At 46.1% G+C, this 23,989-nt stretch overlaps 3 protein-coding genes across 10 annotated transcripts; 2 read left to right on the top strand and 1 right to left on the bottom strand.

Moving 5' to 3' along the window:
- The first annotated feature begins 677 nt into the window (after nt 1-677).
- On the top strand, nt 678-3,315 carry LOC133165286 (uncharacterized protein KIAA0040). Its single transcript, XM_061294818.1, has 2 exons — nt 678-820; nt 2,008-3,315. Exon 2 carries the CDS (start codon nt 2,230-2,232, stop codon nt 2,560-2,562), a length of 333 nt encoding a protein of 110 aa, XP_061150802.1. The 5' UTR covers nt 678-820; nt 2,008-2,229; the 3' UTR covers nt 2,563-3,315.
- Nucleotides 679-23,984, top strand: mrps14 (mitochondrial ribosomal protein S14). 8 transcript variants are annotated; one of them, XM_061294809.1, is made up of 6 exons: nt 7,159-7,289; nt 10,073-10,245; nt 20,589-21,770; nt 23,070-23,169; nt 23,275-23,439; nt 23,544-23,984. In XM_061294809.1, the coding sequence occupies exons 4-6, from the start codon at nt 23,098-23,100 to the stop codon at nt 23,724-23,726; spliced, it is 420 nt and encodes a 139-aa protein (XP_061150793.1). In that variant the 5' UTR covers nt 7,159-7,289; nt 10,073-10,245; nt 20,589-21,770; nt 23,070-23,097; the 3' UTR covers nt 23,727-23,984. The 8 variants fall into 8 exon arrangements, with proteins under 8 accessions (XP_061150801.1, XP_061150800.1, XP_061150798.1 ...); XM_061294811.1 differs by having other exon boundaries at nt 20,589-20,680; XM_061294810.1 differs by having other exon boundaries at nt 20,589-20,676.
- Nucleotides 4,448-18,635, bottom strand: tnn (tenascin N). The gene is made up of 19 exons (XM_061294819.1): nt 18,434-18,635; nt 14,103-14,288; nt 13,833-14,027; nt 13,206-13,580; nt 12,048-12,181; nt 11,833-11,962; nt 11,145-11,327; nt 10,976-11,065; nt 8,629-8,892; nt 8,262-8,525; nt 7,922-8,185; nt 7,585-7,848; nt 7,131-7,261; nt 6,570-6,708; nt 6,351-6,502; nt 5,938-6,034; nt 5,706-5,870; nt 5,382-5,545; nt 4,448-5,252 (listed from the first exon to the last, which is right to left on the bottom strand). Exons 2-19 carry the CDS (start codon nt 14,284-14,286, stop codon nt 5,097-5,099), a joined length of 3,351 nt encoding a protein of 1,116 aa, XP_061150803.1. The 5' UTR covers nt 14,287-14,288; nt 18,434-18,635; the 3' UTR covers nt 4,448-5,096.
- Nucleotides 23,985-23,989: the final 5 nt, after the last annotated feature.

A 23,989-nucleotide genomic window follows, 5' to 3' on the forward strand; every position in this document is an offset into this window, starting at 1 on the left:
ATCTTGCAAGATGTCACGGGTTGTTTAGTGCGTTACAGGCGCACGCACTCACGTTTGCGTCCTCTTTTTAGCAAAGCTCTGCCCTGGTTACCAACAGGCTTTCTCTCTCTCTCTCTCTTCTTTTCAAACCTTTGAATGAAAAAGCCTCTTTTGCTCGACTGAGCCAGAAAGAGAATTAACCAGAATGCCGCAGGCGGGCAGGCAGGCGGGCAGGCCACTGTAAGTGTGTGCCTTGTGTGCACTCAGTGTGCATCTTTCACCTGGTAGAGCACTCAGACACTTTCGCAGCTTCCATTTCCCGTGTTTGTTCCCCTTTTAGATGCGAGCTGGAGATGTGTTTGTCCACATTGACGAAGCCTCATTGTGCTGAAGGGAGCAACTAGAAGCAGGCTTTTTTCTCAATTCTCTAAACCTGTCCTCTGTTAGCTTTACATAGTATCTTGGCTTGTCCCTGACTCACTGCGACGTCACTCGGTGAGAGTACAGTAAAAGCCGTAGCAAGAATCCATGCAGGAAACACACAAGCAAGCACAGACAGAGGGCCCATTCTTACAAAAAGTGGGCAGGGTGCAGTGACGTTGTGACCACAACACACACACACACACACACACACACACACTGAGTCAGGAGGAGGAGGAGGATATTGTTGGAGGTTGACGACGCTCAAAGAGCAAACAGGAACAGAAAGTGAAGCCTTGTCATGATGAGTGTGTGCTTGTGGGTGTGAGTGAGAGAGGGTGGCAAGAAGAAGCAAGCTGATGGCAAACACAGACCCAACTTGTTTGCTTAGCTGACAGGAGGAGGCCTGACCCGAGTTAAGGTAATGAATGTCACTTTCAATGAGTTGGTCTTCATGTGTGTGTGTGCTGAAAGTTGGACTGACTGGATTGTGATAGATTGGATTTGGATTGTTGGTTCACTTCTTCTTGCCCTTGGGTGACAATTAAGAAAAAGTTCTTTTAAATTGTTCATGTGAGTCATGAATGAGGATAAGCACCGTAGATTTGTTCATGTTAGCCATGGATGAGGCGAAGCACCATAGTAGAAGATGGACGGACGGATGGATGGATGGGTGGGTGGACGGACGGACGGATTTACTCAATTTAGCTGTGACATTCGTCATTTTAGAAGTAGAGCTTTTTCCCCAGTAAAAAAATAGTTGCAATAATCTCCCTGAAGGTTATAGCAGCGGGAATTTAAGAACTGATAAGACTCTCAGCCGCACTGATCTCTCACTCGCGTAATATGCATGCAACAAAACTAATGATCATTTTCCCAAAGTATTGTAGAAGTGTGCATTTGGAAATGTGAACACTTGCAGGGTTTAATAGAAGTGAACCGGATGTGAATTATTGTAGTCAAGGAGCTTTCCGTTTCAAAAAGGTGCCATGATGCCTGCTCGAAATTGCGCATAGTTTGAGGAAATGCGGCCTTTTACATCTTAATCGACACTTTGGAGCTTTGGTCTTCTGCTCAAATGAAAAGTAGTATCAGTTGTTGAGTGGGCCCTTTGCTGGAGGCCGCTCATTAAAAATTCCCGTCATGCCTTCTGTCGCCACTTCTGCTCTTTGAGGTCGCGCGTGCTCCTTAAAAAGCAGGCCCAATGCAATGGTAACCGTTTTTTTCCTTCCTGCTTTTGTGGGGCGGGCGCCATCAATGGGCTTTTCCTCCACTAGACCACAATGTCATGAGAAAGTCAAGTGGACTCTTGGAATTTCATCAGAGCCATTGGCATACTATTTTCTCATGTGTTCTTTTTCATTGAGTCTTCGTCCGCTATACTCAAGTAGACGTGACAAATCATGTTTTTACGACTTCAAATGTTATTTGTTCAAAAGCGAAGCGGAAAAAAAAAAAAGCCGATAAGAAACAGGAAGTCAAACATTTCTGTGCTTGTGTGTACGTGCGACTAAAATACTCAAGTGTTGCCAGATTTGTCGACGTCCTTCCAAAATGATGTCATTTTTGTCATGATCACACCACCTTCCAAAAGTTTTTGTTCCACAGAACAAGAGAGCACCTTTCCGGATTCACGTCAACTGATATGAGGGGAGAAGTGAAGTGGACAAAGCCTTCCACAGTTTTGCCCTTTGGATGTCTTTGGGCTTGAATTGATCCGTCCGTTTTCTTGAAGGAAGGGGAACTTGGAAATGAAACTTTGAAATCGACCATGTGAATTGATCCTTCACAAAGCGTTACGTCAACTGAGGAACTTTGCACGCTGGAGCTATGGAGGGGACAACAGACAGCATGCGCAACTTCTTCAACCGTGTCTGGAGCTTGGTGATGGAGAAACATCACCAAGGTGTCTTCAACACCGTGTGCCTGGTGGTCCTCCTCACTTTGCCCCTGGTTGTCCTGGTCACCACGCTGGCGGTGTGTTGCCACTGCTGCTGCTGTCGCCACGCAGACGACGGCCGCTGCCGCTGCTGCCGTTGCGGCGGAGCCGGCAAGCCCGAATCAAAGAAGAAGAAGAAGAATTTGGCCAATAATGATGACTTGTGGATTTCCGTCAAAACGGGCCAGATGATGCCAGATCTGGTCGCTCTGCCGATGGAGTAGAAATTCCTTTTTACTGTTGGGAAACTTTTTAATGAAGCCAAACACGGAAAGACTCAGCGTTGGCATTTTGTACTAACCGTGTAGTATGTTTACGATGTTTGCGGTACAGATATTCAGAAACCCGACGGACGACCTGTTTGGCATTCATGAATTTGCCTGTTGGCAAAAAAAAAATTCTTCTCTTGTTATTTGCTTTTGGTGCCATGGAACAATGTTGAGGTGAGTTGTGGAGCTTCACTTTGCTCCCATCTGCAGGCAATTGTAACGTTTTCAAGGGAGTGTGATATACTCAAAGATTTATGTTATTTGCAGAAATGGTTGAATTTCCGAGTGTGTGTGCGTGCGTTCGCATGTGTGTGCGTGTGTGTGTGTGTGTGTGTGTGTGTGCGTGTGTGTTCTTCAAGCTCATATGTGAAATAGTATGTTGTCTGTATTCAGGAGGGCCCTGCAGCTTTCAAGGGCAGTTTTCAAAGCCTGCTATTATGTCACAGCTATCTCTGATGGCTCACTTTTAAAGTAAAAAAAGAAACGCACAGCCTTGCTCATGATTTCTAGCTCCAAATGTTTTAGTTCAGGCATTGTATTGTAGTTGCAACAACACATGACTTGTATTTAGAAGATGATTTTGTGAAAGACACTCAGGTCCTCTCATTTGTTTTTTATGACCGTGACAAAGTCAATATGTGTAATGTGCACACCTGGAAAGTTGCGCAAGATGACATTGCAAAGAAATAAAGAGTGTTTTTGCCTCTGTTTGAGTTTCCTTTTCTACTGGAAATGAAGTAGTTTAGCATTAGCATGAACGTGCATTTTTCTTTTTATTGTAGGTTTCGTTTCACGCTAAACTTCAACTCATTTGCTGCATGCTGTGCATCCAGGGGATGCATCAAAATCACACGGGGATGGCTCAAATGCAGAGGACAAGGTGAGGGCGGGTGTGGCACTTTTCGCTTTCAGTTAAGCTTTGACCATGATTTGTCCCTAATGAACTGGCCTGTTATTAGGTACACGTGAAAATGGCAGTGTACCTAATGGAGTGCTCAAGTGACGTCACAGATCAAACAGCCAATCAGAAAGTGGAGGTGAGGGCGGGTGTGGCACTTTTCACTTAAACCAGGGGTGTCGACCTTTAGTCCTCGAGGGGCCGCGTTCCAATATGTTTCCCAAGTGACCCTTGTTAAGCGCACCTGCGTGAAAACTTTTAGCCACTTTCACGTTCTGCAGGAGCTAAATGTTTTCACGCAGGTGCACTTAACGAGGGAATCTTAGAAAACATGTTGGAACGCGGCCCCGAGGACCAGATCTTGACACCTGTGACCTTTGACCATGAGATTTCCCTAATAAAGTGGCCTGTGATTAGGTACACTTAAAAACGGCAGTGTACCTAATGGAGTGTCCAAGTGATGTCACAGATGAAAGAGCCAATCAGCACTTTTCACATTCACGTCAACTTTTTCCCTAATGAAGTGGCCTGTTATTAGGTACACCTAAAAAGGGCAATGGTTGAAATGGAGTCGTGACCTTGTCGTCAAATAACTCCGGTCCAGACAGCGCCTGTGCTATTTTCAATTTTGGGGAAACTATTTGGAAAGAAGTGCCCACGTGCAATTCCTGTAAGTTGCTCAACTTTGTTCTGAGGAAACATGAGTCATCACTTGATGGAGTCTATTCTTGCTGTGGTGCTACGAGTCCTTTTTCTTGCTTTGGTTTGAAAGCCCAACCCGACCGAGTAAGAAGAGTGTAGCGTAGTCACTTGCACGTCTAAGGCTTCATGCTCATTCTTCGGCTCGCTAACGTGATGTGACAGCGTGCGTGTGTGTGTGTGTGTGCGTCAAGCTTGCGCAAGCTCATCTTCAGAAAAACACAAGCGATAAAAATGTTTTTTATTCCATTCAGTTTAATATGACAACACTCATTAACATTGGGGGAAATCTTGTATCGCTTCCTAAGAAAAGAAATTCAAAACACAAGATAAAGGCGGATCCAATCGTTGGTGGAAAATCGGCTTGACAATCGTTTGATTTTGTTGTGATCCGCGACAACTTTCGTTATAGGTTAGGTTTGTCTGTCTGACCTAGCTTTTCTCCACATCGATCAATGCCACAGAAATATAGAGACAGACAAAACAATTCAATTGAGATGGCAGAAGTTACAACTGTGTCAACCTGATCCCACACATACAACCAAATACGTGTTCAACTCAACATCGTTATTTCTGGATAGACACATTTCATTTTCGGGACATTTTTCTTTGGTGCCATGACATTTTTCTGATGTCAAATTTGTGCCTAGAGTTGGGAATCATCACAAGTACTTGCTTGTTACTCAACGACCAGACTTGAGAGGAACCTTGAAACCAAATCGAGCAAAACGAATTCAATTCAAAACAAGCAGACCGACCGCTCTGATGTATTTTTGACAAAAATGGTGGAAACCAAACGTTCTCTTACAAACTGAACTTCCCAACTGATGATTTTGCACCAAGTCCGAGCCAATTCTTAATAGGTCAAGGCTGACTACGATATGCGTCTCTTCTACTTCTCCTGGCGGTGGACGGCATTGTGCCGGCTCTTCTTTCTGGCTAACAACGATCGTCTCTTCCTGCTGGAGAACGCTCCCACCGGCCGGATCTTCATCTCGGTGAAGTCCAGGGACACCAGGTGGCCTTTCCACGGCTCCCAGTTGACCCCCTAGAAGTGTCAGATGTCCAAATGTAGGTCAATTGTAAGAACTGAAGCGATAAGGATCATTCTTCTCGTGAAGACTTGACTGCTTCTTGCGATGGAAGTGTGCCAAAGTTAATGAGGCTGATCACTCACCAGACTGTGCCTGATGTCTCCCCATTTGCCGTTGAGGTTAGCCAGGTGACAGTTTTTGTACCACCAGGCCCCGCGGTGCGTAAGGGCGCAGTTGCCCAGGGCGATGTCGTTATCCGAGTCGATGGTCGTCCACGGCCGACCTTGGTGGTAGGTCATGGCGTCACCTAGGGAGCGACAAAGACAGACGCCATCGATCCAGCGCAAGTAAATACTTCCCAACCTCACTGTGTCACCATCACCTTGGACCGGCTCGTCGGATGAATATCGACACGGATTTTTTTAGGACATTGAGGCATTGGGCAAGAAGCCCAAAAAAAAGCGCACCTGCTGTCCCTCTGTAGTTGCCGACGGTGAGGGCAAACTTTTGCCTGGCACTGGCGATCTTGAAGTTGTCGTAGACGGCGTAGGCCCTCTCGGGCCCCAGGCCCAACTCGAACCTCGCCTCGTAGCGGATGGGCGTGTTGGTCATCTGGTATATCTTGTCCAGCCCTGAAGGCGACAAAACAAAGATAGCTCAGTGTGCCGGCCGGGCTTGGCAAGCTTTTGGAGTTCTCACCGATCCAGAACTCATCCGTCGCGTTGCCGAAACCGGCCACGTACGGCCTCCAGCGTTTCATGAAGTCCAGTTTGCCGGTGGTGCGACGTTGCAGGACCTGGAAGAACACGTATGAAGAAGCGTAGAACAAATCATTTTGGATGGCTTGGTCAGTAGGTTACTGAATATACGTACGTACCGTAATTTTCGGACTATAAGTCGCACCGGAGTATAAGTCGCACCAGCCATAAAATGCCCAAAAAAGTGAAAAAAAAACCATATATATGTATATAAGTCGCTCCTGAGTATAAGTCGCCCCCCCTCACCCAAACTATGAAAAAAAACGCGACTTATAGTCCGAAAATTACGGTACATACGTATATCATTGCTACATTGAAAGACCAAAACAATGGGTTGGGGGCGGAGCAGCGTACCAGCCAGCCGCCTCCATCAGTATCCATGTCACAGTAGGCTTCTATTGGTTTGGAGTTGTCATTATTGATGTATACGGTGTAGACTCCGCTCTTTTTGATACCATTTTTCATGATCTGGAGGCAGTCCATGGGGAAGGGGTAGAGGAGGCCAACTACGGAATGGATCAAGATGGGTCAAAAACATTCATTTAACCTAAGCCAAACTTGCATGATGCAGACCTGTTTTGAAGACGATTTCCACCGCTTTGCTCCTCTGGTTTCCTCGATAAGCCATGATGCTAACTATGTAGCTCTTGGCCATCTGGAGGCTAGACATGACAAAGCTGGTCTCGCTGGCTCCAAGCTGCTTCTCAACAGTCTGACAGACACGCAACACAACAAATTAGGAACGGGAGGAACACATTCATCCGTTCCAGCCTTTGTGGACCTTTGAGTGACTCAAAATGCAAGAAATATAGCCAGCCACATGACATGTTGACATTTTGGGCTAGTTGAACAAAACCACATCATGTTATCAAACACTTGGGAGTTGGGAGAACATATCACATTTATTACCCAAAGGAGGTCTGCATTTGATTCACAAACCCAAACGCAACAAGACTATGCGCTTTATGACCACAAGAGGGCAGCCTTGCACAGACCTTGAATGTGAAAAAAAATGCATTCCCAGTACAGAATAGAGATAGAGATAGAGAGATAGAGAGAGAGTTGTGATGCTGCCTCAGCAGTTTAAATATTGGTGGTGTTGTTTTTTAAATGTCGGATGTGTGTTCAACTCACCTCCATGTTGCCATCCTCGTCCCTGTAGGTTAGGATGTAGCCCTCGATGTCAGCAAAAGGTGCAGCCCAGGTCAAGTGAGCCGACTCCGTGGTGACACTCAAAGCCTGCAAGTCCTTTGGAGCGTCAATGTCTGTCAGTCGGATGACAACACACGACAAGTGAGTGCTCGTTCGTGCCCATAATATGTCATTAGTTTGGATTTGGGCTCCTGTAAAGCTTGAAATGCCAAAAGACCATCCATCAATCATCAAACCGGTTTAGTCGATGGTATTTTTTTTGCTTTCTGGCTTTGTCTACTTGACGCTCAGGACCAAAGTTGACAATGATGTGCATGCATGCTTTTCATTTGCTTTGTGAGGATGAAGCAGTAATTAGCCTGTCCTGTTTGAAAATCAACACTGAGCTGATTCGAGTAGTGATTGTATTGGGACTGAACATGGAGTCATGTGGAACCTGTCTCCGCTTGCACTGAGATCTTCCTGCTGCTTCTGCCTCCTTTGACGGCCCAGATGTAGACAGTGTAGACGACGCCTGGCCTCAAACCGCTCAGACTGTGAGAATGACTTTGGGGACCGACGCGGATTTCCCCGCTGGCGCCCTCCGAGGAACTGTGGCTGAGGACATAGCCGTCGATTTCTGCCTGGACGCCATCCCAGGACACCCTGAAGCCGCTCTCGGTTTGGTCTCGAGCTATAGGGTTAGCAGGATCGTCCAGCTCTGTGGGAAGAAGACGCGGTTGATGCCACCGACGCAAGCGTTGGTGTCGTCGCAAGAAAGGTCCGAAGGGAACCTGTCTCCGCTTGGGTGGAGATCTTTCGGCCGGCTCTGCTTCCTTTGACGGCCCGGATGTAGACTGTGTAGACCACGCCGGGCCTCAAGCCCGTCAGGATGTAGGAATTGATGTCCGGCCCCAGAGAGATCTCGTCGCCGGAGCCCTCCGAGGAGTGGTAGGTGAGGACGTAGCCGTCGATTTCTGCCTGGACACCGTCCCACGACACCATGAAGCTGTTCTCGGTCTCATCGTGGGCTATGAGGTTAGCGGGAGCATCGGATTCTAGAGGAAAAAGTTAGAAGACAAGGTTGACCCACAATGAAGGTTTTGTCCAGAGTAGAGAAGTCCTATTGAAGACCTGTTTCCGCTTGTGTTGAGATCTTTCTGCTGGCTTGGTTTCCTTTGACAGCCCAGATGTGGACTGTATAGGTAACCCCAGGCCTCAAACCCTTTATCGTGTGAGAACTTTGGTCAGGCCCAATTGGGATTTCCTCGCTCGAGCCGTCAGACGAACGGTACGTCAGCTTGTAGCCGTCAATTTCTGCTTGGACGCTCTCCCATGACACTTTGAAGCTGCTCTCCGTTTCTTCCTGGGCCATGAGGTTAGCGGGAGCGTCCAGCTCTGTATTGAGGCCGTCCGGGGTTCAGGTTAGTAAGCAAAAGGTTGAAACACCTCAAAATGTCGGACGGGATGAATCCTACGCTGGAGATCTTTTCAAGTTTACCTGTCTCAGCCACGGTGAACGTCTTCCTGCTGACCTTATCACCCCTGAAGGCCCAGATTTCAACGGTGTAGACCACACCAGGCTTTAGGCCAACCAGTCGGTATGAAGTCAGGTCGCGCCCAACGGGGATCTCGCCGCTGGAGCCCGCATCCGAGGTGTACGTCAACATATAGCCTTGGATTTGGGCCTGCACCGGGTCCCAAGAAATGGTGGCGGTGTCCTCTGCTATCTGAGCGGTGATCAGGTTTGTCGGGGCGTCGATGTCTACGAAGGCAGAGATTGGAAGAATGTGATTTCAAAAGTGAATTGCCTTTTGAGAGAAATGATGATCAAGGTGATTGATTTGCGGCCCCCAATTCATCGATGACAACCTTCGATAAAACCCGGACCCCTGACAGATCGGTAAATGCTCCCAAAAAGGAAACGATGATGGAAAAAAATGTTGAACAAGAACCCTACCTGAGTCACTCTCGGAGACATTTGTGGAAAAGCAAAGTCAAGCGTCGTACGGCTTTGCACACGCAGATGGATGGATGTAACATATGTGCTATGGCAGGAGACGTGATGACAGGCGTCAGTGTGCGTTGAGAGAAGATGGATGACGGAGGAGGGTAAAAAGGGAGGCTGCGCTACAAGCACCCAGCAGAGACACCAGAGATGAGGGAGGGCAAATGGAAAAGCAATCATCATTAGGGATGATCCCTTCCTTTGTGGTGCATGCACTTCAAGGCTCGTCTGGTGTCACCACGCACTTGCTTGGATGAAGACTGATCCATGATATGTGCAGGAGAAGAAAAACAAATGCCGTCCATCGGTTCAACTCGATTTCCTTCTTTCTGGTCTTAGCCACTAACCGCTTTGCCTCTCGCACCTCACAATCTTAAGCTATTTTTAAACTCATCTGAAACGTTTCTTTTGCTTTTCAACTGCTAAGGTTTGGTTTACCTAGAAATGGAAATCAGCAGAACAGCACTGACAAAGCAAGGGGGAGGGCCAGGGGGAACTGCCCCCCCCCCCCCCCCCCCCAAATATGCTAGGACCACCTCAGGTGTCAGGCCCGATAATTGACTTCACGGTATTTTCCGGGAATTGTTTTCCACATTTCCACCCGTCCCCCATAGGGAACATATAATGAATCTCCAACAGCATTTTTTGAAGACTTTTAGGGGTGTTGCAAACAAATATTTTGTGGGAAAGAAAATCCAGCTCCGCCAGTGCAGAACAGTACGAACTGTCAGATTTTTTGCCTGCAATGTTTTGGGGGGGGAAAGCAAGTTATGCAAAAAAAGCCTTTAAGTAGCAATCTTATTTCTACAAAGCCACGTGTGTGTTCCACCTGAAGCTAAAGCAAATGCACATAATGTGCAGCAGACATGTCGTTCTGTGGCTCCTTGCGTGTTATTCTTCTCTCCTGCCTTGCACATTTTGCCTTTTTTGCCCGCAGAGGATGACGTAAGACAACCTCAGACTGATAAGCCAGACAGACGTCCCACGGGACCATATAAGGTGTCCCCCATAATACCAAGACTCCACATGCTTTTACCGGGTCCAGCTGCTTCTGGTTAGACGGGCCTTGCCGGTGAATTCAGTCAATGTCAATAAGGAGCAGCTGCAGCGGTAAGCTCCGTTTTATTTTCTCGCACATTAGCCACTTGGCCATGTTCACTCCAAGTGGCTTTGATTAGACACGTTTGCTCAAAATTGCCATGCCTGAGAAGATCTTTCATTGGGGACACCCGCCTCGAGAACATTCACCATTTCGTTCGAACAATTTGTCCTATTTTTATACAGTAGCAGTAGCGTCGGATAAATATGTCTGTCTGGTTTCATCATCTCACATGGGCAGGTGATGAGAAGAAAAACGAACAACAGGAAGCTTCAGAGTAAGAGAGGAGAAATCCCAAATCCATTCAATTGTCTGGCTGGGGATTTTCAAGACAGAGACCTCAACCGCGCGACTGCTATTGTGCGATCCGACATTCAATCAAACAGTTGGAATGATTCAGTATGCTTTGGAAAGGAATGGCATAGTACCTCAGATGGCCTCAAGCATCAGCGAGCATCTTGCAGTCGTTATCACCCTTGCCGCGCTGACCATGAGAAGCGTTATGAGCTTGTAAATTCCAGCCCTTGACGCCATTAACCCATAATTGCAGCTCTCGTATTCCTTAATCGTTCCGTTATCGTTGGCCGCCCGAGCAGGGTCGTATCGTGTGTCAACCACATTCTGCCTTTGCTATTCCTTTCTGGCTTGTTTGCTTTTATGACTATTCGGTCGGTAGCGGCCCGATTAAAAGGGAGTATTCTCAGGAGAGGCTCATCAGGTGGATTCCCTTCGTAGACTCACCTGTAGAAGCTGCGATGGAAGAAGAGTTGCCCTTCACCGCTCCTTTGATGGCCTCCACTGCAATCAAGTATTCCGTTCCCGGAAACAAACCTGAGGGGGAATCAGATTTCAATTCCGCTCGGTAAACTTTCACCTCAAATTTGCCAATGGAAAATGTGCAGCTGCTCACCCACGATGGTGTGTTTGGTTCTCGCCTCTTGGCTTCTCGCTACATTCAGCTCCGCCTCCTGACCTGATGGGTGCGTATGCGTGAGGCGAAAGTGATCCACCTCAGTTTGGGGGTTGCGCCAATCCACCTGGATTGAGACGTCTGTCCGCTCAAGAACTCGGATGTCGTTGACTGTTGAGACACCTGGAAGGCAAAAAAATGTTCTTGTCCGTGCATTTTTTTTGGTACTCAATATGTGAACTTGCAGCCAAGTGAAGCACTGAAATGTGACTTTTGGAGAAGGGTTACAAGCAGCCCCTGCTAGGTATCTACCATGTGGCCCCTTCTGTTGTCGTCTGAAGTTTGCAAGCAGCCAAACATCTGCCCGCAGCTGGCTGATAGTCAAAAGCCAGATGCGTGACTTGGAACAAACACCATGTGAATGTTCCAATCTGCCTGCCTGGCGCTAATTCTGTGGCACAATCTCCTTCTACACACCTCGCTCCATCGGTCTTCCAACCACATCAGTCAAGAAGTCCAATTGACATTCAACACATCCGCCGTGCAGTAATTGCAAACGACAAAGCACATCTTAATGAAACACTTTCTGTCCTTAAATAGCAGCGAGACGCTGTTTGTGGTATGCTAAAGATCGGAATCAGATCAAGGAGCTCCTCAGAACGGGTTTCAGGGTAGGTGGCAGCCTCACCAGTGGTGGCTTCAATTTCCTCCGCTCCACTTTGAATGCCTCTGATAACAGCGTGGACTTCAACAAAATAGCTAAGCCCAGAAGTCAGGCCTGTGATGAGATGGGAGTTTTCCGTGCTGGGAACACGGACCTAGGAGGCAAATTGTTGCAATGACATTTGTTGTTTCAAAGAAACATCTGCTCTCACTTTCAAATACCTACGGTGAAAAATGTACCTGCTTCAAGGAACTCCCCTGACCTCGGGGATGATAGGTTAAAACATAATAATCAGCCCCAGGAACCGGCAACCACTGGACCAGGACGGAGACGTCAGTGGTCTGGACCACCCTCAGACCTTGAGGACTGAGCACTGAAAAACATACAAATATGTATGTCCAATACTTGAAGGTTGATATGATTTGAAAGGAGAACGCAAGGACATTTGACACGTATTTCAAATCACGTTAGCATTAGCAACAGCACAATGTTATTTTCAAGGCCTTTGTCCTGCTAGCAGAATGTAAAGCTCTTTGGTGATGATGATGGAACAAGTGATGTCAAGAGGGTGAATCGGAAGGTATGTCAACGCAGCAGCCAAGACACGGCAGACGGCAACGCTCGCTGCTGAGGCCGCTAAGCTTTGCGCAGATGAGACAACCTCTGCGGTGGATCAACAGTCAAGGAATCTTTACATTCAAATAAAGAAAGCTTTGCATGCAGAAACCTGAGAAGAGGAAAATATCGGAGTAGACAGGAACGCTCAACTCTCGGCGGCCGTACCAATTTGAGCAGTTTCCTGGATCTAACTGTCTAACAATGTGTGAAACAATCCTATTTCGACTGTACGATGCCTTGGCTGCTATTCAAACCGTGGCATGTCCAGGAACACGGAAGCGTGTGGCCCAAGTGCACTCGCTGATATTTGCACTGAACCCATACTGTATAGGTAGGTGGTCACTGGTGCACGGTGGGTGGTCAAACTCCTGACACCTTAAATATCACGACATCTAAATAATTGAAAGGTGTGATTGTCCCTCAACGTACAGACAAGGACTATTTTAGGTACAGCCACACCGCCGTGGTGTCCGCCGAGGGTTAGGGCGCGGTTCTCATGGTTACGTTATCAACACCAAGTGAAAAGCAAAGGTGGTCAGTCCTTTTTGGTAGGGTAAGCACAAAAAGTCTGGAAGCAAATGGAACACGTTACCGTTCCAAGCATACCTCGAAATAGCAAAACACAATATTATGACGGAAGCGGACTATTTTCAATCGGAAAGAGCAATGCAGCGTCAGGTTCAATATTTGGCAAATCCTAGAGTTTCGACAGTAATCATTCTATCTGTGCTGCTACAGATATACTCTTCCTTGGCATAAGAGAAAACAAACTGGCATACCTAATGAACAGTCGTCCCCGTGAAAACCCTGGTCGCAGACGCACTGGCCGTCAAAACAAAGGCCGTTGCGGTTGCAGTCGCGGGGACACTTGTGGACGCTGCAGTCTTCGCCAGTGAAGTGTGGGAAGCACACGCATTTTCCATCCACGCAGTGGCCCTTGTCGTTGCAGTTGTCGGGGCACGCGAGCTGGCTACAGTCTTCTCCCGTGTAGCCCTGATGGCAGATACACTTGCGATCCACGCAACGGCCGTTGTCGTTGCACTCGTCCGGGCAGGAGGACACGGAGCAGTCTGGGCCTTCCCAGCCTGGGTAACAGAAGCAGCTGCATGTGTCTTGCTGGTAGGTACCATGCTCGCTGCAACTCGAGTCTACGCCTGGACAATCAATAGAAAATGGTCAACTCCTTCCCACCTGTCGGTGCTTCACGTTTCAGCTATTCAGGCAAATCCTTGGCTCATAGGAAAGTCCTCGTCCATTTCAAGCCAATACGACCCACATGGACTGAGAGACTCTGTCCACGCCAGGGTGAGTTTCCATCCATCCATCCATCCATCCATCCATCCATCCAGGGTGAGTTTCCATCCATCCATCCATCCATCCATCCATCCATCCATCCTGGGTCCTACCTGCTCCATTGCCGCAGCATCCCTGAGCACACTGGCTCTTGAGATAGTTGACTTCCTCTTCCAAGCCATTCACTCTGTACAGGAGCGATTTAAAGGTCTCGGACTCCCCGCAGTCACACGTGGGCGACTGCAACCTGATGTTGTGCCTGAAGACGATGTCGTTCTCTCCATTCGTTGCGCTCGCCGTCAGCGGACCTACAACGTATGGCCCAATAACACTTGCTCTAGTACACTTGAGTCATCATGTAGCCATATCTTGTTTCTGATCACCTTTTTCATCCTGGCTCGCCTCCAGTTTGCAAGCGGACACCCCCGGAACGTCAATATTATAGACGTGGCTGAATGTGACGGCTTGCTCCGGGGGGGCTGAGGAAGCCACTTTGGTAGCAAAGCCCAAGTGCCAGACGGTGCACAGGAGGGCCAGCAGGGCCTTCCGTTGGGTTCGAGTGGTCATGGCTAAAGGAGAAGATGTGAGAACATTAGAAAGAAATACTGGATTTCCTTGGGGGTCATCTACTGAACCGTAACCGCATGAGTTCATTCCGAGACAAAAGAATATATTGCTCAATTTAAAGCCGCTCACCATGAATGAACTTTTGCAGGGCTAGTCAGCTGCAAATCAGCAACTTATCGTAGAATCGTAATCACGAGGACCCTTGCAAAATCAAAACGGAAACATTGGAGCAAGAATTGCGATACTACTACTCCTTCTGACGTGATTCTTTGGCATGAGCTTTGCGTGTTGGGAAAACTGCAGATGTTTGCTGACTGGAAGCATGGCACGGTTGCCAGCTTGAAAAGGGGTCACCATTCAATATCCTTGGCGCAGAGAACCGAGAACAGAAATGCTCTTGACGATTAGTCCTTGGGTATATTTAGCAGTGGTGCCGTTTAGCTCTTTGAATCAAACGAAAGCCGCCGTGTGGTTGTGTGTTGTGTGATGTCTTTCTGGAAGGAAAAGCCTTGTAACCAAACCAGCGGCGCTATTCATTTTGCCCAGTCAAACATTTGGACCTGCTCCTTCTGTTGTACAATGATGTCATTGCGTCCGTCGTTTGGCAACCCAAATGCCTGCTGCGGCTTCCCCCAGGCGGGCAAATTACAAAGTCTCAGAAAGCAGTCGCCTCGTCTTTTATCTCAGGTCTGAATAGAACTTTGAAATGAGGCCATGCACCCAGTGTGTTTGCAATACCGATTATAAAGCTTTCATGGTGGCCAAAGGCTTTCTTACATTCGATTGACTTTACACCTTATTGAATAGTAGTGACTCGGTTGTTCTGTTTGTTCCAAACTTAAAATGGCAAGCAAATTTGACAACAGTACATTTGATAAAATTGGACAAGAGTGATGCTTGGGTTTTTGCGTTTTTCACTGCGCTGTAGTGGGTGTGAACACAGTGGACTTGCTTCTTTTCCTTCAAAATTCCTGTCACTATGGTTTGTTGTGTTTCGAGTTTCCCAGGAAACAATGTTGGGATAAGGCTATATCCTACTAAATTTGGAAAATGGGGAGTAGAGTAAAAAACAACAATCTTCCGTATGCCGTGTACATCCTTCATTGTTCCATTGAGTGTCACGCTGCTATTGACGTAGCTGCTAAAACTATCGCCATCTGCTCAACACAGTGGAAACAGCAGCCTGATCAAGGTTGTCTGTTCCAAACCATGACGCTTGTCAACTACCACTTGGTGGAAACATGGCTGGAGCCGTCCGTCCGTTCAAGCTCACGTCGTCAACTTCAAGCCACCGATGTAATTGCTATCGGTCAAAGGTTTGAGGTCGGCCATTGGCGGCTGTGTTGAGTGGTGACATCACTCCATGTGTGGCGGTCGGCCGGTCCGCTTAAGTGGCTGTTTCTTGAGAAGAAACACCAAAGGAGGTGAGCCAGCCCAATGACAAGCAAAGCAGACCCATCGATGAATTCATAGGGAAAGAATTTGGATTCCAAAAGCTGCCTTTTCAACAGTACTGATATAGAGAGACCCACGAGCATTCTGGAGCTCAAAGATGCTTTAACAAGACTGTCACTTTTATTTGACACTTGTTACCTTTCACACACACACTTTCATTCTTCCTTTGGGACGTTTGAAGCAGAGCCGATGGCTGCTCTGGCTTGTTGGGCGATCGGAATGAAAATGTCGATTGCCCACTAAGTCAGCAGGTAGAGTGCCCCCAATTTTGAGCAAAAGGATCCTTATCATGATTTACCTCATTTCCCAGTACAGCAGTATAACCAGTGTTGTACATTTATTGTTTTCCATGACCATGTGCACATGGACCTTTTGCTAGCTGGACACTTTGATCCAGACTCTGCTGTCCATCACCCAAAAGGAACTTCTATTTTTTCTTTAGCTTTCTAAGATAATGCTTGTGAAGGCAGAACAATTGACAATAAAGTGACTTTGAACTTTGAACTATCTGAACCGTTGCAGTAGCCAGACAGTACCTACAAAGACAGTTTGTCAAGAGTAAAAAAGAGAAGCAAAATGTAGACGCTTAACGCAAACGGAACTCATCTGTATCATAACATAGGCGTCGACTGACGATTCTAGCGTGCGGCAGAGTTGAGCGCAACATGAGAGGTGTCTACCCCAGACCACAAAATGAGGTGCTCTGGGCTCACCGTGGCAATGAGCCACTTGCGTGCGTAACATCAACATGATTTCCAAGGTGCGATTTGGAGTTTCAAGGCACGGACGTCCGTCTGTCCGTCCGTCCGTCCGCAGACTGCTCAACAAAATCTGCTTTCCTTTCATATTACGCTTCTGTCAAATATGGCAGTGAAAGAAAGACAAGGAAGAATGCTCAGTTGGATCATTTCCCAATAAAATCACGTCTCACAATTGAAGTGGCGTAGTGAGGCCAAGAGTGAGCCGAGCCTACTTGGATCCATCCATTTCCTTTCGCAAGCAAGCGGTGATGCTGCGCTGTTTGTTTGGAAGTTGTGAATGCACAAACATTGACCTGAGTGGGAGGCAAAGAGAGGCCCACAACACATCCTACAAATACACCCAGGAGACGGGGAGAGCTATTAAGCTTCCAAACAAAAACAGCCCAATGCTTCGCCTCCACATGTTCCGTACAATTCACTGGCCTAGAATGAAGTGTACCCCTTTTCAAAACATCAACCACAGCTCTTCTAGTGTGTGGCGTCCTCGAGATCGTTCATAACGATACATCTAACTCGGCGTCGTACCAAGACTGCCCGTCCGTGAGTGGCGACATGGTTCCATAGTTTGTCCAGATTGTCCGAAAATATAAGGAACGAGTTGTAGACAGCTTTTGGAAAAATGACTCTAAGCACACCCCACACCACAGGATAATCGTTGTTGGATAATCGTTGATTTCGACTCATGTGACTCTTCAAACTTTTGCGCTTCCTTGGGAGGTGCTGTAAAAAGTGGAGATTGAACGAAATGACGTCTTTGCACCATCCCGAGACGCAACCCTTGCAGACAGAGCAGGAAAAGCGATGAGAGTGCTTCTTGTGTGTGTGTGGGGCCACCAGGCGAAAAACTAAGCTCATGAGCCGCAGCCATGAAAGCCGCTGCATTATGCAACCGGAAGGCTTCCCCCACCCCCCCCCCACCCCCCCCCCCCCGAAAGGGCGACCCATTCACTCGGTCGGGGATGTGGGACTCTCTGTCTCTCCAGCTTTAGAGAGCCGTTCATGGCTGAGGGCCTGCATCTGGAATTCATTTGCAGGGCTTGTGGAGGTCCCCCGAGCAATGCACAGTAGCATTAAATGTAAATCTCCGGGATCAGCAGCAAATCAATCCAATGGGCGGGCCCCTCTTTAATATGAATAGCTACACTTAAAGGTGTTAGCTAGCATCTTGAGGGAAATGAACATTGACGGCCAATAAAGGATGATCTCGCCCAACGGGGCTTTGAATTGGATGATGGTTCTCTTTTTGGAGAAACTCAAGTCTTTTACAGGTGCCCCAGTGGGAGCAACGTCATAAATGCAGATTTTCACAGCTTTTTTTTTACTTGACTTAATGTAAGCGCTGTAATGGAAGGATCAAATGTCTAGCCAGTCGATTTGTTTTCGCATCATTACAATTTCAACGTTCATTAAAATGACAATTACTACTTCAATCTAGTTTTTGAAAATCATAGGATTCGTTGATTTTCATTGGAAAAAATCATAGTTGTTTCATATTGCGTGTCAAAAATACGACATGGCTTTATTTATTGTGTTGCTAAGATTCAGTCAGTCAGGTCTTCAATTTGAGCTTTGAAGTCATCTAAAAGGTGTTGTAATCATTCTTATTCATTATTTAATCATTCAATTATGAATAGAACACCTCTCTGAAAATGGACATTTTATATTTAACCTCATATTGAAGTCAACGTTGACTATTAATGATTCTTTTTTTGCTGTTCAAAAGGATTTTGCCTCAAATAAGTCCATACGATTGTTTTGAATGACATATACATAGCTGCTCAACACCTACGTACCTTTTTTCAGGTTTTAAGACGACGACTCATTCCTTCGTGGTGTCAAAGCATCAATATTTGCCAGGATTTCCAAAACATGCAATAATAGCATGCAATTGTATGAATAAATGCAACACGATCATAAAACACATTCCTCACCCTTGATTGTCGGACTTCTTCTTGCGGCACCTGCTGATGAAGGAAAGACGTCCTCAGCGCTGGCGATTTTTTCTCTCTCTCACTTTGGCTGTTAAACACTCTTCTCAATTGGCTCCAGGTCATCTGGGAGTGTCTCCTCCTCTCCTTGTGGGATTTCAAGAGGCAGAAAAGAGGAGGAAGTGAAGGAGGAGAGCACTTTTCAGCAGCTTTGAATGTTTTTGTTTTGGTTTTGGTTTTCTTTGACACTCCCTCGACCTCCCTCCCATCTCGCTTTTCCATCAGCGCAATACTTTCTGTACCTTAAATAATATTAGTCTTGTGTAAGGTTTTGGTTATGGTGGCAAAGGAAGGGGCTAAAAGCCATGTGTTCAGCAGAAAAGATGACTGGATCAAGGCTTATTTCAAGGAGGATAAGCACATTTAGGAGAAGGGTTCCATTTCAAATAAGCACAAAACAGACTCTGCCTGCTCAACTGTCACTGGTAGACCTCCCAAGGTTGCCCATATTTTACGCTGACAGGAAGTATGCCTCCAACTATATTGGAAGAACATAGCAAGCCGACCAATTGTAGGCCAGACCTTAAAATGGCACATCTCCATGACGCAAATTGTCAATGCAGCGGCAATTTGACTGTGCTGCTGATAAGTGCACCCGGCCGGTCATCGTGAACCATAGCAAGAAATTGAATTTGGGATTTTGCGCTTTACCTTCATGGCCTGTTCCTTCCCGCCAAGATAAATCAGCCCACTGCCACATAGCATAGACGACCGAGGTCTACGCGAGAACTCCCAGCCGTTGTTTACCAAATGAATTGCTTAATTAACGGGCCAAAGTGTCTGATTGAACGTCATTACTTATTATGCTTTTGTTAGCTCAGAGCGTCGAAATCAAACACAGCCAGGTGGGTGTCTTGGCATCTCCTGTCACGGTACAAGTTGTGATCTGGACAAAAGTATTGGGACGAGTAGCGTCACGTGAAAATAGAAGGAAAAACTGGATGACAAAGCATTTTCCTATGAGAAATATAGGCAATTGAAACGCAAAGCAATTACTATACGTGCAGCCGACTTGAAATGAAGTAGCCGCAGGGCAGGGCAGCGCAGCGCAGTGCAGCGCGGCACCACTGATTGCATGTTTCCTTGTGTATCTGGAAGCAGTTTATTCACTAGCAAGCAAAATTGCTGTGCGAGCAAAATGAGAAGTGACAGACCAATCCAAATAGCGTCACCACATGAAAATAGACCTTTGGAAGCTTCATGTCTGGCTTGTCTGCAGGTTATTCCGCTAACAAACTCGTCCACTTTGCTTCATTACAATATCAACTCATTTCCATCCTTTGTACGCACTCAAAGTTTTCAGCTTGTTTACATGGAAACGACGTGATTAGATTTAGGGGGAGCGCAGGAAAACTTTTCACCTGTTTACATTTGCCAAATGCCTTCGAGATGTTTTACTTTCTCAATCTTCCAAATATGTGTGTCACATCGGAGGATGGAGACAAGATGAAGACAATTGAAGTACAAATAAGACAAGGTCACACGGGAGGGAGGGACGGGGGGGCTTTGCTCAATTGTTCCTTCTGTGTGCTCAGCCGTCTTTCCATGAACACGCACACACGCACGCACGCACGCAATCTGTCATCAGTATCAAATCAATACTCATAGCATTTGGCGTCTGCAAACACATTGCAACGTGTGTGTAGTTGTATGTGTGCCACATAGCATGTAATAATATAATATAAAGATTCCATACTGTAGGCCCGACGCAAAATGAATGCTCAGCATGACGCAAAGATTGAGCATTAAGCTTCAGCGTTTTGAAACTACACCTGGAATTCCAATTTCAGATTATTCTGGTTCATAAAAAGTTTTGTTCATAAAGTCTGAAGACGGCCATCCATTGTAAAGCATCGGTGGTCCTTTTTGCAAAGTACCATCACAGATGTGACTTCTTCCCTTCACGCAATCTCTTTTCTTTGTATTATTTTTACTATTATTAGCTGTGCTCGCGCTATTATTTTTCAAAGAGCTTACAAGGGGGAAATATATGCATCATTGCACTTTGCACATGCTTGAATGAAACAGTATCCAATTCACTGAAATTGTACCGCATTGCGTCCTGTGAATCTGAGAAGTGGACTTTTTGCTTTTCTAGAAACGTTGCCTTTGGCAAAGCTTCAGAGAAATCCACTTCACTGGACCCACAAGACTGCTGCGAATGGAGAAACACGCAGACGGACCAAGTTGGTGATGTATCGGTCGCTACCGACATTATCCGGCATTTTCCCCATCTTGAAAACGAGCACGCATATGGAATGATATCATGCCTAACAAATACATAGTAACAAAATGTATCCGCTGCAAACCACCAACCTCCACTATTAAGCAAGCAGACTCAAGTGGAAGTCCCATTAGACTGTTTTGAACACATTTTTGAGCATCCGTCAATATGTGCAGGCAGAAATGGCCGTTTGCTCTGTTGTGGGAGTGAACACAATTCAGTGCAAGAGAAGGGTAAACAGACTCGCTATTTACAAAAATAGAAGAGAAAAAAAAGGCACAATGTTTCCCCTCTAAGCATTCAGGTACTAATGCTTGATTTATTTGAAAAGGCTGCCACGTGCTCATGTCGTTGCCTGTGCCGCGACAGCGGTCCAAAGTGTCCAACAATGAGCCGGTTGAAGGCTTGAACAGTGCGGCTCCAAATGTTGGGCCGACAAGATCTCGAGGTGGGAAAAGCTATTTATTTTACCTGGTGACAGAAGTACGGGAAACGTCCCCCGTCTACATTTTCCTCTCAGCGGGAGCTGGAGCACATCTCACAAAGGCTCCATAGAATTAGAAATAAATCATTTGTTCAAGGGGTTCTTTCTTCTTTTCAAACTGATTTTTTTTCTTTTGGGGGGGGGGGGGGGGGCTCGAGAGAGAGAGAAGCATCTCGTGCATTCAGCTAAATTAAATGATCACTGCACTTGACGTTGGTTTCATCCGCCATATTTTGTGGCTTTTCTGGTCTGTTTATCTTGGTGACTTAGACAAAAAGTATTGTTAACCATGTTTTCCTTTTCTTGAAATGCCACTTTGACTTGATGTGTATTTTCTGAACAAATCCTTTTTTGAATACAGCGCTTGTTTATGTTGCAGCTACTCTCAATGACATTAGCATATCTACCAAAAAAACGAATCCATTCTATTTTGAATAGATGTCATTCTACTCCAGACATGACGCTTGGTTCACTGAAGACTAAATTGTCCATAATAATAGCTTTGTGTTCAAGAAAACCAAGCAAGCGCATTTGTGAGTCAATCGAGACAAGAGCTTCCTTTTTATACTTCGGTATGTATAAATGTTAAGACGTTTTTGTTTAGTGGTATACCGAAAGATTTTTTTCTCATGCAAAATATGTGGCTTGGCTCAAGAAAATGTTGGACTACATACATCTGCACATCTATCTAGGCTACCATTCTATTTGATACACAGGTTCATCCACAGGTCATGTTGCACATAATGAGAAAGCCACCGTTTGCAAGTGAAATTGTGGCCATAAAAGTTGTCCTGGTGAACCCAACGAGGTCAACTCGTTTGCGTGACGTTGCTGAGAAACACCGTAGAGACGACATAGCCTGTTCAAAAAACAAACAAAAAATCAAATGATGATTTGTTTCCTGTAATCAGCTTTTTTTTGTCGAAGTTGAAAACTGCTATAAATGGATTTGTACGCACGCTGGTGATGAATGTGATTGCATTACTTCAAAGTCATTTGTGATTTACACAGGGAAATGGAACCATTAGTGGCACTGTACATTTGATACTGTTCAACGGTTTTGGATTTTTCAATGGTATAATTGTAGATATACAATGGCACCTTGACTTATGTTCTGAATTGAATTGATTGATTACATAATTGGATTTCCACCTAATCAGTGATAGTCCCCCCCCAAAAAACAAAGCAACTTGTCATTCAATAAGTAAAAATAGCACTCTGTAGCAATAGTGTACTTTACAAAACATGCAGTAATGACATGATTCAATGCTCCACTCAGAGCAGACTGCAAATAAGTGGCGCTTGCCCAAAGCCACCACTGGCAAATGGAAGCATATCCTCCACCATAGAGCACTTGATTGCATTTTCACGGGTGGCCGGCCGGCCGGCCGGCCGCGCGCCATCACTCTCACCAAGCACAATGACACTTTTGGGCTCGTAAATTTGCCCAAGATGTTTTTGAAGAGCCACGCCAGCGTTGATTTTGGTAGATGAATACTGCCACCCTGTGGACGTTACATGTAGTTTTGTCAGAATAATGGGTGGATCAAGTACTATAGAATCCTTCAATCTGATCCAAGATGCCTTGCTGTACATTCATTTACTGTACCATCAGTAAATTAATTTGAAATATACAGTTAACAGTTCTCAACGTATATATCGAATTAATTGTTTAATTAACCATAAATTAATTACAAAGTATGTGATTCGGAGTGATTATTATTCTGATGCACGTTTGTTCTTGTTTTTGTTATTTTACTTCATTTAAAAATCACCAAGGCGCACTGGTCTGTGAGTTTTAAAACTGAAATGTTAGACTCGCCCGCCTGGTCAATAGGGGGCGACATTAAGCTGCAATGGTCTCCATCCAGTTTCAGGGGGAAGCGACATTAATCCAACATGGCGGCTGCCGTATTCGCACGATTCGGCGTCGATGTCCTTTACAATAGTATGTGCGGGGCTCCCAAGCAGGTATTGTACTTCAATGTATCGTTTGTATTTTGTCGTTTGAACGTGATACTTGACTACACTGCCTTCCTAGCCGTTTCTGAAACGACCGCTGAATACTGTGTGCAGGCACTGAGGGTATGCTGGGGGGCTGCGGAGCAAGCGAGGGGTTACTATGTTGACTGGAGGATGCTGAGGGATGTCAAGAGAAGAAAGATGGCTTTTGACTACGCTGATGAGCGGCTGCGGATCAACTCGCTGAGAAAGAACACCATCTTACCAAAAGAACTCCAGGTAGGCAATGCAACATAATAGTTAGATAGTAATAGTTTCATGAAGTAAACCACACACACACACGTTTTTATTCATATTTCAAAGATTCTTGAATCATATTCCAGGAGTTGGCCGACAAAGAAATTGCAGCCTTACCGCGAGATTCATGTCCCGTGAGGATCCGCAACAGATGTGTCATGACCTCCAGACCACGAGGAGTGAAGCGCAGGTGGCGACTCAGCCGGATCGTCTTCCGTCACATGGCCGACCATAACCAATTGTCTGGCATCCTGAGGGCGCGGTGGTGACCCTGGAGGACAACGGCAGTGAACGCATGGCTCCTTTATGATCATGTGAAGGTGTTCAAGGAATGGATTATGGCTAAAAGTTGTGGATTCCAACATGTGTGCACATCTGCTAGCAACTCATTATACACTTCCTGACTGCATCGTTTAGCTTTGAATGGAAAATAGGACATTGTCAATATAACATTGTTAATGGATACAAATGTATATTATCCCTATTTTGCGAATTGCTTATTTGAATAAACGTTGAAATAATGTGCAGATGC

This window comes from Syngnathus typhle, linkage group LG13 (assembly GCF_033458585.1).
Source record: "Syngnathus typhle isolate RoL2023-S1 ecotype Sweden linkage group LG13, RoL_Styp_1.0, whole genome shotgun sequence".
Taxonomy (NCBI): Eukaryota; Metazoa; Chordata; class Actinopteri; order Syngnathiformes; family Syngnathidae; genus Syngnathus; species Syngnathus typhle.

Coding starts and splice junctions, on each gene's coding strand:
- LOC133165286 (XM_061294818.1), top strand. CDS start 2,230: ATGGAGGGGACAACAGACAGCATGCGCAACTTCTTCAACCGTGTCTGG.
- tnn (XM_061294819.1), bottom strand. CDS start 14,286: ATGACCACTCGAACCCAACGGAAGGCCCTGCTGGCCCTCCTGTGCACC. Junction 8,893..10,975: donor TTCCATCGCAGCTTCTACAG/GTGAGTCTACGA, acceptor CTGCCTTCGTAG/ACATCGACGCCCCGACAAAC. Junction 5,546..5,705: donor CAACTACAGAGGGACAGCAG/GTGCGCTTTTTT, acceptor GTCGCTCCCTAG/GTGACGCCATGACCTACCAC.
- mrps14 (XM_061294817.1), top strand. CDS start 23,098: ATGGCGGCTGCCGTATTCGCACGATTCGGCGTCGATGTCCTTTACAAT. Junction 23,170..23,274: donor TGTGCGGGGCTCCCAAGCAG/GTATTGTACTTC, acceptor TACTGTGTGCAG/GCACTGAGGGTATGCTGGGG. Junction 23,440..23,543: donor TCTTACCAAAAGAACTCCAG/GTAGGCAATGCA, acceptor ATCATATTCCAG/GAGTTGGCCGACAAAGAAAT.